At 38.7% G+C, this 14,465-nt stretch overlaps 1 protein-coding gene across 1 annotated transcript; it reads left to right on the top strand.

The window, feature by feature from the left end:
• The first annotated feature begins 4,430 nt into the window (after positions 1–4,430).
• On the top strand, positions 4,431–11,323 carry aqp3a (aquaporin 3a). The gene is made up of 6 exons (XM_041787584.1): positions 4,431–4,585; positions 9,097–9,223; positions 9,326–9,463; positions 9,563–9,678; positions 9,781–9,998; positions 10,107–11,323. Exons 1-6 carry the CDS (start codon positions 4,478–4,480, stop codon positions 10,306–10,308), a joined length of 909 nt encoding a protein of 302 aa, XP_041643518.1. The 5' UTR covers positions 4,431–4,477; the 3' UTR covers positions 10,309–11,323.
• Positions 11,324–14,465: the final 3,142 nt, after the last annotated feature.

Below are 14,465 nucleotides of genomic sequence, written 5' to 3'. Positions count from 1 at the left end.
ACACACTCCTAAATCTTTGGAGAAGATTTCTTAGGGAGCACTGGTTAGCTTTATGGTTTACAAAAATAGGATAGCAAATTTTGTCCCATGTGGGTTTGGATTTTAATTTGAGACTTTGCTATTTTATCTGTTCAGCAGAATCAGAGGGGAAGGTCTTAAGAATGCTCTGCAATAAAGGAATAAGAATCCAATTTATCCAAAGTAAGTCTTTAATAAGGTGTCAAAAATGTACTCTCCACAGAAAAATATAACTATCATCTGGTGGTTGTTTGCTTCTGCAAGTTAAGCAAGTGCCAGTCAGTGTCTCCCAAATCCCACTTGTACAAAATACTACATACTTTGAGTACATAAGTGTGCAAAGTGCAATCAAACTGAGAAGTACACTCCAATGCAGTACTATTATACTGTTAGCAAGCTAGCACACTAGCTAATGTTAACATTTGCAAGCTAACTAAGCACGTTTTCATCAAGAAAAAGCTATTTAATGCAAAATAAGTCATTTTATTGAAGTGAATAATGTTAACAAAACACAAGATACATGAATTCAATAGTGAGTGAAAATATCCACCAAATATATTTAAGATTACAATCACCTAACGTCTTGCATTTGCTTTTAAAAAGGAAGAGAAGAAAACAGGTATCGTCTTTGGTTAAAACATCGTCCCTTCCTGTTAGAGCAAAAAAGCAGTGTGCGATTTGAGACAGTACTAACTTGCTGTGATTAAGTAATGTGTACTGCATTCAAGTGTACCGTATTACAGTATATAAACAGAAATATGGGATTTGAGATGGACTGAGTGAAACTACAGTGATGGATAAAGCTGAAGGGCTGCGGCAGTTATTGAAGAAATGTGATTAATACCTAATCATTTCATCCTCAAGACAGAGTGGACTGCAGTGCAACGCTGAAGAAATTCCTCAGAGTTCTTGAGATACAATGTTCACAAACAAAGGATGCACATGATGCCCAGTGATCTGGACCTTCAACCTTCAAAATCTAACGAATTCATTCTTGAGTCAGACTGGACTGTTATTCAAAGTTAGAAGAAGATCAATCAGCATTCTTGAGGTACCATGTTCACAGGCAATGGATGAACATGAGGCCCAGTGACCTGGACCTTTGACCTGTAAAATTCTCAGTTCATCCTTGTATCATAGAAGACATAGAGTAAAGTTAGAAGAGCATCCCCAAAATCATTCTTGAGAAATTACAACCAAAAGCAAGGGGTAAACATCAGAGCTATGACCTACAAAATCAAAAGGGATCAAAATTAGATCATCCTTGAGTCATAATGAATATTTAAGAGGATCCTTGAAAGTGCTTGCATGTTGTGTTCACAAGAATGACCAAGACGGACAGACAGAGAGACAACCCTGCCAGTGCAGAGCCAAACAAACAGCAAAGGATAATGCCTTAGTCACTTCAGTAAGGAAAAGAAATGAATGTGCAACACAGTGTTGGTCAGTATTCACCATTTAAATCTACATGTATTGTCACATATAATACCTTACTCCCACCTCACATGCGTCAACAGAGACAATAATGCCACAGATTTCCCCCAAAAAATACCACTAACATCCTTGGTTAGCAGATGCCTCTCCTCATCTGCCCCTCCCTTCTCCACACAGGCTGCATTGAAACAGTTGCAATGAACAGTTGCGCAACCATCATGACGCAGGTAGAGCTGACGCCGGCGCTGTGACTGGCATGACTCAAACCGTCTCAGGGTTAGTGAGTGATAAAAACGTGTAGGATATCTGTCAAACTCTGAGATATTGTTTTCCCTCTGTTCCCACTGACATACATTCAGCATGCCAAGTAGTGTAATAAAGGGATGCATTAAATCTGACTCAGCGAGGATTTTATAGGTTTTAGTGGAAACTTTTGGATGCAAAAAGCTTGTTTAGGTTCTTTAAAGAAAGCAATCTAGACAGATTTGTGCACAAGAATGTTCAGGTGATCCAAAATGAAAATCTACTCCTCTGTCAGCAAAAACAGGCCCTGAACAAAAGAAGTCTCCAAACAGAGTACAGAAATGGTACACTGATTCCTCCTGATAGAGGCATGTCTGTGGGCTTTTAAAATGGGAAATGTTCTCACACCTCCATTGAAAGCAGACAAAGACAGTACAATGTGTGATGATGAAGTTTCAGACATGGGACAAAAGAACAGGTCAGAGAAAAGGGGCATAGAAATGTGTGAACCTGTGGGAATCAGCCTGCAAGGGCTCCAAACAGATACAGTTTTATGTAGACTGCAAATAGCAAATGCATTTGTCTAAATTCTTGCAAAACAATGTCAGTATCCCTCCACATATGAGCCACATACACCTGACAAGTCCAGGCAAACTTCTTATTTCAAGATATCAAACAAAAATGAAGCCTTACAAAAAACATCTGGGGTAAGACATATTTGCTTGTTAAGTATCTCCAAAAAAGCCACAATACTATAATCATAGCCTATTTTAAGACACACAACAGTAAATATTTTCTAGCTTAATTTGCTGATTGTTTTTTATTTTTTTAGATTAGATTAGAAAGTCTTTAATGTCCCGGAATGCCAATTCTGTTTGCAACAGAGGTCCACATTGCCTTACACATCATAGAAAAATATACATGACTCCATCAGTCCTAAGTATAATGACAGCAGTGCCTACAGCTTATTTAAAATTCAAACAGCTAATGGAACAAATGAACTCAGGTATCTGTTAGATTTGGCCCTCCTGGCTTAAGTAAACCTCCTCCCTGATAGCAGAAGTCTAAGTAAAGTCTGATCTTTGCTTTCTGTGAGATCCTTAAAAAATACGTTCAAAGCCGACACTCTTTCTCCAGAGTTAAATAATATTTCCCAGCCTGTTTGTGTTAACCACACTGAGAGTACCAAGCCAACAGATCACCATGAAAGTAAAAATGGACTCCATTAAAGATGAGTCATATATATTTAAAAGAGATTTATCAACGTTAAATGCTTTCAACTTTCTCAAGAAGAACAGTCTATGGCTTTTTTTGCAAATTGCATCAGAGTTAGCATCAAAGGTCAGATTATCTTTAATTATAGTGCCCAAGTATTTATACTGACTCACTGTTTTTGTCTAGAGAAAAGAAGGTTTGTCCAAACTTGTCAATGTCAAGTGAGTTGGCTTACATTAAGCATAATTACGAATTTTTACCAGAAATTACAAATACATTTGCTAAGACTTGAGTTTTTGCAGAAGCATGTATTTTGGTCATTATCTTATAGAGACCAAGCTGTCTGTTATTGATTAGGAAGATCAAAAGTGGTAACATATTTAAAAACAGCTATTTCTATTTTGAAGTTCAGTGAACTTACCATATGTGGGCAGGTGATATATTAATGTGAATTCAGCTCTGTCCTCTGTCTTATGTTTTATTTTTTGTTGGCACAGTCACAGTATTACTCAACTGATCTATCCTCAGTACTCACCACTACCTCCTTGATGAGAGATTGTGACCCAAATAAAAAAATCTGAGCCACAGATTTATTGAGTGAAAGGTGCTGCATTTTGAACCCTGGATGGAATAAATTATGACTGAATGAAAGGCAGGACAAAAAAAATACATGTTTAGAAAGCGCATCACTACAGAAGCCCAGAGAGGACGTGCATGCATACATTTTATTTCACTCCATATCCTGTGATGATGTGGAACATTTTTATGTTTTTCAGAGATTTTGAAAAATGAAGATATTATTAATCACTATCAAAACCAGTTTGTCACTCCAGCAAAAAGATATAAAGAAGTCATGGTCATGAGAAAACAGCTAAAACATGCTCATGGAAAAGCAGAATAAGATTAAAATATATGGATGGATGTCAGCATAGGGCCTCCAAATATCATAGACTTACTCGCAAAATATATATATATATATATATATATATATATATATATATATATATTTATCAGGTTCTAAATGATCATTTATGAGGAGAGAGAGAATTAAAAAAAGGGGGAAAAATGAGATCCTGAGTTTCTTGTGGAAAATCTTGAAAGTTGGCAGTCACTAAACTTTTAAATGGTTAAAGGTTAGACATCAGGTCTGGTAACTCTGGTTATACTGGTATTATCCATAGTTTATGCAGTATTATCACAGTGTCATAGTGGATTATATTCCAGTAAAGTAAAGTTATGAATAGGTCTGTGTCAAAGAGACCAAAGGATCTAGTATCAAGTCATGAATGAGCTCAAATAGAGGTCACAGGTATAGAAATGCAAAGTATGTATAAGTATGTGTGAGAGAGAGAGAGAGAGGGAGAGAAAACCAGACCAGAGTGTGAATCACAGGGAGGCGTGGTGCAGAGGGTGGGGCCCAGTTCAGTTTTGGCACAAACCCAGTCCAAGCCCATGTAGGCCCTATAAGAGGAGGCCGGTCCTCCCAGCTCCACAGACACTCAGGAAAAAACCTCTGTACCTTCTGTACCCATCCTCTCACAGCCTCCTCAGCCTCCAGCAAGAAAACATGGGAAGACATAAGACGTATTTGGACAAGCTGTCCCGGTTCTTCCAGATCCGTAACCTGCTGCTTCGCCAGGCCCTGGCAGAGTGTCTTGGCACCCTAATCCTTGTGGTAAGTGTGTCTTTTTGTGACTGTGGGATTGATTGTGCAAAAATATATGTGTTCATGAGATCTGCATCCCATTTCCCATGCTGTCAGATGTTATTTATGTTAAAAAAATCTTCAGAGTAACTGAAAAGGTTAAACAAGCTTTGAAATATAGTTTGCTGATACTAGCTGACCTCTGCCCTCTTAGTGTTTTGTTTTCCATAAGTACCCTCGACTTTTAACTTCTCCTTTGATGTTGCAATATCGTTAATCACTCTGCATATGACAGCTTATGAACCCATGTTTCTGCAGCCATGTTTAAAGAGTTATGACAGATTGCAACTGAAAGTGCATGTAACTTTTTTAAACCAAACACAGACTTCAAAGAGACTTTATAACTGACAGAGTCTGCATTTTCTCTCTTAATGAAGTGTTTCTTTAACTGGAAACCAAAGACCAACTGGTTGTTCAAGACTGAATTCAATGTGGACCAAACCACATTTACTATGACACAATAATATTTACTCAGATCATGGGATGCAGGATCTTGGTGTCCAAACCTCATGACATCCTGTTATCATTTTACTTTGGGTGAGGTTTTTGTAGGCAGGGGCAGTTTATTTTAGCCACCTTCACACAGTGGCGGTACAGACAAAGATACTTTTAGAAAGAAAATCAAGATTTACAACCTTCCAAAACAGTGACTCAACTGGTCTATTCCAGGACTCATCCAACCTCCTTAGCGAGAAATTGCGACCCAGTATTTTGGAATAAACGGCAACCACTCGGATTTAGTTAAAGGAAAATGTTGCAGTTTGGATGCTTAAAAGAGAGAAAAACATATGACTGAATGAAGTGGCGGGATGAGACGACATATTAAGAAAGGGCATCATTATAGCAGCCCTGCATACATTTTATTCTGAAATAAAATGACCACATTATCATGGGAAAAACAACTTTATCTCAGAATAATGAGCTGAAAAGTCAAGATCTCGAGAAAACAACCAAAATTACTTGATTTGAGGGCAAAACTTAGTAAGATTAAAAAGTTGGATGTTTGTCTGCTTGGGGCTTCTGTATGTTATAAGACTTATTGCAACTTTTTTTCAAACACACATTCACAGCCCACTAAAATCACCCAAAAAATCACAACCTTACATTAAGAATATGCAGATGTATCATAAGCCCGTTTCACAACATTTTAGGCTAACCTACAGAGAGTGGCTGAAGTTTTCCTGCCAGTCAGTCAGTGCAAAGGTTTGGGGAGGAGTAAAACTGTAGAGGGGTAGAAAGGAAAGCTCAACATAAAGTCAGGGTGAAAAACAGTAAATAGTGTGAATAGGGCTAAATAAAGTATGTTCTTTGATATTTTAGAGGGAGTGACTGCCTAACATTTTACAATATAAACATGTAACATAACATACTGCAAATCAAGTGCTAAGTTAAATACCTAATTTTATTTATCTTTTAGTGATCAAAGAAGGTAATAATTAAAAAAATATGCTTATTTTATTAAGATAGACATCTTCTCAAAGTGCTAAATTCAATTTTGCCTAATTGAATCTTAAGCCCCCCACGACCCAATTAAAAAGTACAACATCCATTTTAATCATTTCTATTGACAAAACTCAATCATAATAGACCAACATACACTTTTTGTTGACAAGATCCATGTAAAGCTGCCCCTTATTACATCGGTGTCTTAGGGCCACGCTGCTAACTCTCAACCAAAAATCTGATCAAGTTTAAAAAGTTGTTAAATTATGAGAAAAAAACTGAATTATTTGACCTGTTTTCAGATTAGTTTCTAGTATTTTTTTGACTCTAAGCTGTTGTAAATTTATGATTTTATTTTTTCTGTTTCTAATGTTAAATTTAGGACTTTTTAAACTCTCAAATTCTGAGGGTTTTTGTAACTATGTGGCATTATAGTCTAACAATTTTGACTTTTTCGCTAGAAAATTAAATGATTCTAATTTTTAAAAAATCTTTTCCTCACTGTTGTTCTAGTCATGTTTTTTTTTTGTGTCAATACATGTACACTTAATTTTGATAAGGTGAAGCAGACAAAGCCCTTTGCTCCTCGAGATCTTTGGCCCCTCCGAGGGATGTCCAGACCGCAGGTTGGGAACCACTACTCTAGTGGACAAATTTGCACGACCATGATCTTTTTACAGCAGGTCACAGCTTCTACCTATCTTTGGGCTGAAACTACTTTCAGAGTTGTTGTTAGAGATTTAAACATGTGCTCTGAACACTGATGTAACACAAAGGTGTGGCTCAGTCCTTTTGAAGGTGACGCATGTCGATGGCAGCGCTGGCTGGGAGCGTCAACGACAGAACAATAGACATCGTATTACAACATGGTTGAAATTTTTCTCTGTTTCTTCCTCCAATCTCATCTTGGTTGCTCTCTAAATTAAGGCATAGTGATTGATTTAATCCAGTAATAAATTAGTTACTAGTGTAGGATGCTGGCTCATAGATGCATATCATGTGTGGGTGTGGTGGTGTGTACCTAGTCATAACCAAAAATAATGTCCAGAAAGTCCTTAGAACTATTAATTCAGTTCCATTGTAGAAAACAGTTATTAGAAGATGCCCTAAAATGCCAAATATGAGCTGGCAATGCCTTCATCCATCCTACTGTGAGTGTTTGTGAACCATTCATTGCACACTTAAAATAGGCACTTCATTTTCCACTTCAAACCACCGTCTTATAAGCTTTGACCTGCAGAGTAGCCATAGGGGAGCGTCTGCAGGTCTTCATCCTGAATTTGAAAACATCACACAGGTCTACACAGGGACTGTTTTCAGGCCAGGGGATTCTCCGCTTTCAGCACCTAAACAATACCAAAATGTTTGTCTCAGTCGGCAGACGGCTGCTGGTCTTTTTTTATAAGGTTCCCGACTGTGTTAAAAGCCTGGAGTAGCTGCATGGATGCCCAACCAGCTGAATCAGCCAATTGAATGTTGGCTGAGGGTGTGGTGTGCTGCTTTTTTACTAACTACAACATCATGAAAGCAATATAACAAGGTGCTGGAATTCTTGAACAGTAGGCAAAAAACTGAGACCGAAAAAAACTGTTCTTCAGGATTAAGTGTGGGATTTAAATACAACCTTTCAAGTGAAATGTGATCCAAGTGAGTAAGTTTGCTCTCACTAATGGTCCATCATTTGCAATCTAATGCCCCTGACATTAAGGAGAAACAGGAAGTGAAAAAGCCTGAGATTTTAAGGTTTTTCATCACATCACACAACCAGATCATAGCGGCAAAAGAAACTGTTCACAATTCTGCATGGTGAGTTCTTTTTCCAGTCATGACCGGCCTCATCAGGGTGGAAAAGAGTTTAGACTGAGGCCAGTGATGATGAGCTTCCCCCAGGCGCCAGTCCCACCAAGTGTGGTTCCCTCGAGTTAACCTCAATATGAGAGTCCTGTGGTCTGAATGAAAAGCATCCTCATCAGGGGGCTTAAAGAGCAGGGCAGACCACACAGATTTCTTGAGGATACAAAGAGGGCGCAGTAGCATACAAACATTTACCACACATTACAGGAAAAAGTATGGCACCTGTTAAGTTGTTCAGCTCCTATCTAAAGAGAAGCCTGTAAATGTAAAATCATTTCGCCAGATGTGTCCACAAACATTTCCTCGTTTTCTTTTATTCTTTCTTTCTTTTATTCAAGTAGACTTTTCTTGCCAGATAAATCAGTCAGGCAATGAAAGTTTTCCCCAATCAAGGTCAGCACAGCGACCTTTCTGAGTATCCTGCATTGCTGTATGAACACAATAGAGCTCATTTAAACCCAACTAGGGCTCATTTGGAGGGTTTTTGTTTCACTGGTATCACTGATAACAGTCACATTGCTCCACCTTACCTCTCAGCGTGACCTTGATAGGCTGATACTGCTCTGTACTCATGATTAGTTGCTTCAACACAACATTTAGATATTAATATGCTTGGTTAGGTTGGGAAACATTTTTAATCCCCTTGTGGGGCTGCATTTACTTTCTTTGCACATCAGGTCAACTTAAATTAGACGAATATTCAAAGACACCTTTAAAGGAGATATTAAAAAAAAAACATTTTCTAGTATTTCTGCACATGCATTTGGATGTACAGAGCAACTACAACCCATAAAAATGCAAAAAGCCAACCAAGCTCTTTGTTTGTGGTCCACCTGATGTCTGAAAAACAAAAATCTGACAGTTTGTTCAGAATTTGTGCTCCTTCACAGCTGTTGAAACTTGCAGCCATCGGCACACGTCATTTGCATTTAAAAGGACACACCAAAACTGTGTGTGTTGTGGGAAAGGCTTTGAGCTGGTTTATACAGGGCCAAAAAACTTTGACCAAAGCACAGCACAGATGTTTCATTTAGACCACCTGTATGCGGTATGATATGTCACCTTTAACTCATTGATATAGGCCCACTGTCATTAGGACAACAAAAACATCCAGTGCTTTGTAATGTGGGCATAAGGCTAAAGGGAGTGTATGTGTAAATGTCTTTTTTATTGTCTGTCTCCAGATGTTTGGCTGCGGTGCTGTGGCCCAGCTGGTGTTGAGCGGTGGATCTCATGGCATGTTCCTCACTGTCAACTTTGCCTTCGGCTTTGCTGCAACCTTAGGCATCCTGGTCTGTGGCCAAGTATCAGGTAAACACCTGCAGTTAATTTTTGAACCATGTTTATACTAATTAGTACACATTTTGTACTCTATGTTCATGGTTTCTAATAGCTATTGGCATACCTTTACAGGTGGCCATCTGAACCCTGCAGTGACCTTTGCCCTGTGTCTGCTCGGACGAGAGCGCTGGAGAAAGTTCCCCATGTACTTCCTCTTTCAGACAATCGGGGCTTTCTTTGGTGCTGCGATCATTTTTGGCATGTACTATGGTAAGGGAATTGTTTTGACCTTAGATAACAGGTTTATGTTTCACAGAGTCAAAGACATAAGTCTAAGCTTCATCACTGATGTTGTATTTGTCTGTGCAGATGCTCTGTGGGATCATCCTGGATGTTTCAATGTGACCGGACCTAAGGCCACAGCTGGCATCTTTGCTACCTACCCTGGGAGACATCTCACTATCGTCAATGGCTTCTTTGATCAGGTATTTTTTTTTTAAATGCACTAAAGTCGTCCGTTTTTGGATATGGTCAATGCTACTCTGGTGTCACTCACACTATCTTCCTTTCTTCTCTGTCTAATGTAGATAATTGGTACAGCAGCGCTCATAGTTTGCATTCTGGCCATCGTGGATCCCTACAACAACCCCATCCCCCAGGGACTGGAAGCCTTCACTGTGGGATTTGTGGTTCTGGTCATTGGACTGTCTATGGGCTTTAACTCTGGATATGCCGTCAACCCTGCCAGAGACATCGGACCACGACTTTTCACAGCGATCGCTGGCTGGGGCAGTGAAGTCTTCACGTAAGTGCACTGTGATGATCCTTGTGTAAAGTGTTGAAACACCCTCACAACGCTTTAATAGGGACAGACAGATTCTGAATTAATAACTCTTCTCATGTCGCTCCTCAGGGTTAGAAACGGCTGGTTCCTGGTGCCCTTGTGTGCCCCGTTCCTCGGCACCATCATCGGCGTGATGATCTACCAGCTGATGGTTGGCTTTCACGTGGAGGGAGAAATTCGGGACAAAAAGGAATCGGAGGAGGAGACAGTCCGACTCACCAACGTCACCTCCAATGACAACTCCAAAGATTCGACTAAAGATGTGCACTAAGTGTGTTAGAGACATTCGGCGACACATGCACATCCTGTAAATAGCAACACAGACCACCATTTCTTTCCAGCTTTGTCTGACATGTTTTTTATACGTCTTTTCAGCTGTTGGAGATTTCCCAAGATAGCTGTGTTCTTGTGAAAACAGTCGACTCTCATTTTTTTTTGTCATGTATTTGTATTGTATTGTAGAGTCATAATTGTGTATACATGTAGAGGGGAAGGACACAACATTAGAAACACAGAATTACATTAATTCTTAAATTAAAAGATTAACATTTAAAACTTAGTGTCTGTAACACTCCAGTTTGAACAGTATTGAATGCTTTGTACTAATAAAGTTTTATGTAGCTTTTTTGTTATACATGTGTAAAGTTGATGTAATTAGATAGATGCACATCTCTCCCTACCAGTTTGATTCACAGATTTTTTAAAAATCAAGAACATTTCAGGAAACATGTTCAGTATCCCACCAGAGAATATCTGCTTATGTATTTCACATTTTAGTTCATTAAATGATATGATGCAATCCAAGTAGACACCCAGATGTGTGTTAGGTAGAGCAGAAAGATTTTGGTGAAACAAAATCCTTTCCACTGCATTCTTCACTTTACCACTGCCATTTTAGAGCAGCTATGTAAGGGCTGCTGTCTTTAAATAGACTCTCTTTGCCCTGCTAAAGTCTGTACCAGAAAGTCTTAGAAAGTTGAACTTTGTCGTGATATACAATCAGCCGGCAACTTGATTATTTCCCCTTTTTATTCACCCATGTCTACAGGAGCTAAAGTAGTTGCATCTGTGAAAAATATCAGATAACAGTTCTCATTTTCTATGTGCATCACAATGATATCCCATTACAACCTCTGGAGATTATGTTCATTTATGCCTGTAAAAATGTATTTTTGTGTCTTGTGAATGTCACCACACAGAGGTGCTAGACTGGACAACGAGCACCTTGTAGGCTGAAGGGAAATGCTTTTGAACCAGTACAATAAAGTTCTGTTTTTTTATTGGTGTATAAATGTGGATCATGTTGCTCTCTTTTTGCTTGTGTTTCTCACCTAGCTACACCTATCTGTGAAAGTGTCTGAGTCAGTTTGGGACGTTTGAGTTGCATTTAAAAGGCTGGGTAAAACATGTGCTAACATGTCATTATTGTTTCTACCGAGACAGTTCTTTCAATGATGTTTTTAAGAAGTTGGGTGTCCAAGAAAAGATGTGCATTTACACTTTGATTTCTTTAAACTTGATCAGTCTTGCATACTGGAATTACACGACAGCACTGATCTATAAATCATTTTTTAATGTGCAGAAATAAAACAAAGGTTATGTTATCATGCATGCCTTGACCAAACTCATTCCATTTACAGAGAACCAACATTAATCTACCAATAAGCAAGCACTTGACAACAGTGACAAGAAAAAAAATCTGTTTTATCAGACAGAAACCTCTAACAGTGAGACTGATGGGTGAAAAGCTATACGCTGGTGCTGAATAGGCCTCAGAATATGGTAAAGTATTCATTCCCTTGGATGTGATTTTATAAGATTAACATGCTCAATAGAATTTGGCTTTTTTGACAAATAAAAAACATTTTTAATGTCAAATGGAAAACTGTATCCCACAAACTAATGTTAATTAAATAAGAAATATTTAATGTAAAATAAGTGTCTGCACGAATATCCAGCCCCTTTAAGTCAGTATTTAGTAGATGCACCTTTGGCTGCAGTCACTGAGTCTGTGTGGATAGGTCTCAATCAGGCTTGCACATCTGGACACTGCAATTCTACTCCATTCTTTTGTGCAAACTGCCCAATTTCAGGTCACTTTGCACAAGGATTGGGTGTGAACAGCCCTTTTCAAGTCTGGCCACAAATGCTCTATTGGATTAAGGTCTAGGCTTTGACTTGGCCACTCCAGAATATTCACCTTGTTGTGTTTAAGCCATTTTTGTGTAGCTTTTGCTGTATGCTTCGCCTCATTATCTTCCTGGCAATTAAATCTTCTCCCAAGCTATAGTTCTCTTGCAGATTGAATAAGATTGTTCTCCAGAATGTTCCTATAATTTGCTGCTTTCACTTTACCCTCTACCTTTACAAATCTTCCAGGGCTGGCTGCTGAGAAGCATCCCCACAGCATGAAGCTGCTACCACCATGCTTCACAGTAGGGATTGTGTTTGTGGTGTCTTGGTGGCCTCTCTCACTAATCTCTTTCTTGCACGGTCACTCGCAGTTTGTGAGGACAGCCTGATCTAGGCAGATTTACACATGTGCATACATATTCCGCCCATTTCTTGATGATGGGTTTATCTGAACTCTGAGGGAGGTTCAGTGCCTTGGATATTTTTTTGGTATCCATCCCCTGACTTACACTTCTTAATAACCTTTTCTCTGAGTTGCTTGGAGTGTTCTTGTGTCTTCATGGTGTAATGGTAGCCAGGAACACTGATAAACCAGTGACTGGACCTTCCAGGCACTGGTTTCTTTATACTACAATAACAGCACTCAGGTGATCCCCATTTCCCTGCTTGTGAGTCTACTAGCACCAATTAGCTGGACATTTGTTGAATTAGGCCAGTTGCTCAAAAAGCAAAAGAATGCAATCAATTATTTTTCCTTACATATCTTTATATAATTGACATTACTTTATAGAAATCTATTTTCACTTAGACATTAAAGAGTTGTTTTGTACTTTTTTGCCAAAAAAATCCCAAATTTTATTGACCATAACGGAATTATAAAATCAATAAGAGTAAAACATCAAATGGGGTGAATACTTTTAATAGGCAGTGTAAAATGTTATGACCAAATAAAGGGACAAAAAGTTTTCCTATATTTTTAATACAGTTTTAAAAGTTCTTAGTAATTTGCTTAATTCATGTATGTTTTAATGTTGACCTGTATAAAAGCCATAGTCAGCACAGAGTGATTGCTCATTTTACCCATCTGGGCTTTTTAATAATAATAATTTCATATTTCCAAATCAAGACCTGCCCCGTCCAGTTAGAGACTACTCTTTATTTCCAAGCATACCTTAGACCCACAGACCAGAACTGGGCCACAGTCCTTAGCTGAATAAATCTACCCAAATCAGCCCTTCACGGTCCTCCATGCCAGGGTTCAGACTGATAGAAAGTCATGCCTACATGCCATTGTTCAACAAAATTGAAGACAATAAACTGGCTCTCTTTTTATCCAGCTTAATACACCAGTAGAAATTACGATTTTGTAAAGAAAGTTTGGGGAGTATTGTTTAAAGGGCAGATCAGTTCTTGCAGAGTGTGCATCTGGGCAGGCCAATATGACTAACAAGGTCCAAACAATTATTCAAACATGTTGAAGCCGGTCATCTCACATGTGTGGAAAGGATTAGTGGATGAAATCCACACAGCGAACTCACATGACCTCGTTGTCAAAACAGACAGGATTATATAATACTTTAAATGTGATGACAGGTAGAGCCTTTCAAGGGATTTCCAAGGAATCACAATAACATATCCTGTCACATTCAAGAGCTTCTGTAAGAATGCAGTTCTAAAAGCATAAAGTCAAGGAATGATCACATTTCTAGGCTTTAAACAGGGGTCACTACATGTTAAGGTATTTTAGTGGATTCTTTCTCAAAGGAAATTCAAACAAAAACTTGAGCACACAAGTCACTTTTTGCATTTTGAAAGGAGTCAAATGTTGGTTTTGAATGAAATATCTCTCTGGTCTTATTCCAAGGGTGCCAAACTCCACACGTGGAATAACCTGACATGCCAGATAAACTGTTTCATATCATTGAACAAATATATTTCAGATTCATCTGGGAAACCATCCATTAAAAGCATTTGGGTTGGGCAGGACTTTCTAAACAATTTCTCAGAAAATGATTGGACAAACATTCTGTCTATCACATTGATTAAGGGCCAGTCAGAGTGACAAGGAAAACTGAGCTGTTAGACATGCACAGCTCCAATACCTGGGCTAGACAGGCCTGCGCTGCTGTGGTTTATGAACCGTGGGGCTTGTTGATGGATAAAACTCATGCTGAGGTCAGTCGGGTGAGAGTTAAAACATCTTCTCTGCCAAGAAAAGCTTTCACTGCTGTTCTTTGCTCTTCATTTCATAAAGAAATGTGGTCCAGTTCTCGTAAAACTGTCACTACATCTGAG

This window comes from Cheilinus undulatus, linkage group 5 (genome assembly GCF_018320785.1).
Source record: "Cheilinus undulatus linkage group 5, ASM1832078v1, whole genome shotgun sequence".
Classification (NCBI taxonomy): Eukaryota; Metazoa; Chordata; class Actinopteri; order Labriformes; family Labridae; genus Cheilinus; species Cheilinus undulatus.
This window is presented reverse-complemented; position numbering and strand designations above follow the sequence as displayed.

Bases quoted from the DNA above. Each gene is read 5' to 3' on its own strand.
- aqp3a (XM_041787584.1), top strand. From the start codon at position 4,478: ATGGGAAGACATAAGACGTATTTGGACAAGCTGTCCCGGTTCTTCCAG. The intron at 4,586-9,096 runs GTAAGTGTGTCT...GTCTGTCTCCAG, and splicing joins TTGGCACCCTAATCCTTGTG to ATGTTTGGCTGCGGTGCTGT. The intron at 9,224-9,325 runs GTAAACACCTGC...ATACCTTTACAG, and splicing joins GGTCTGTGGCCAAGTATCAG to GTGGCCATCTGAACCCTGCA.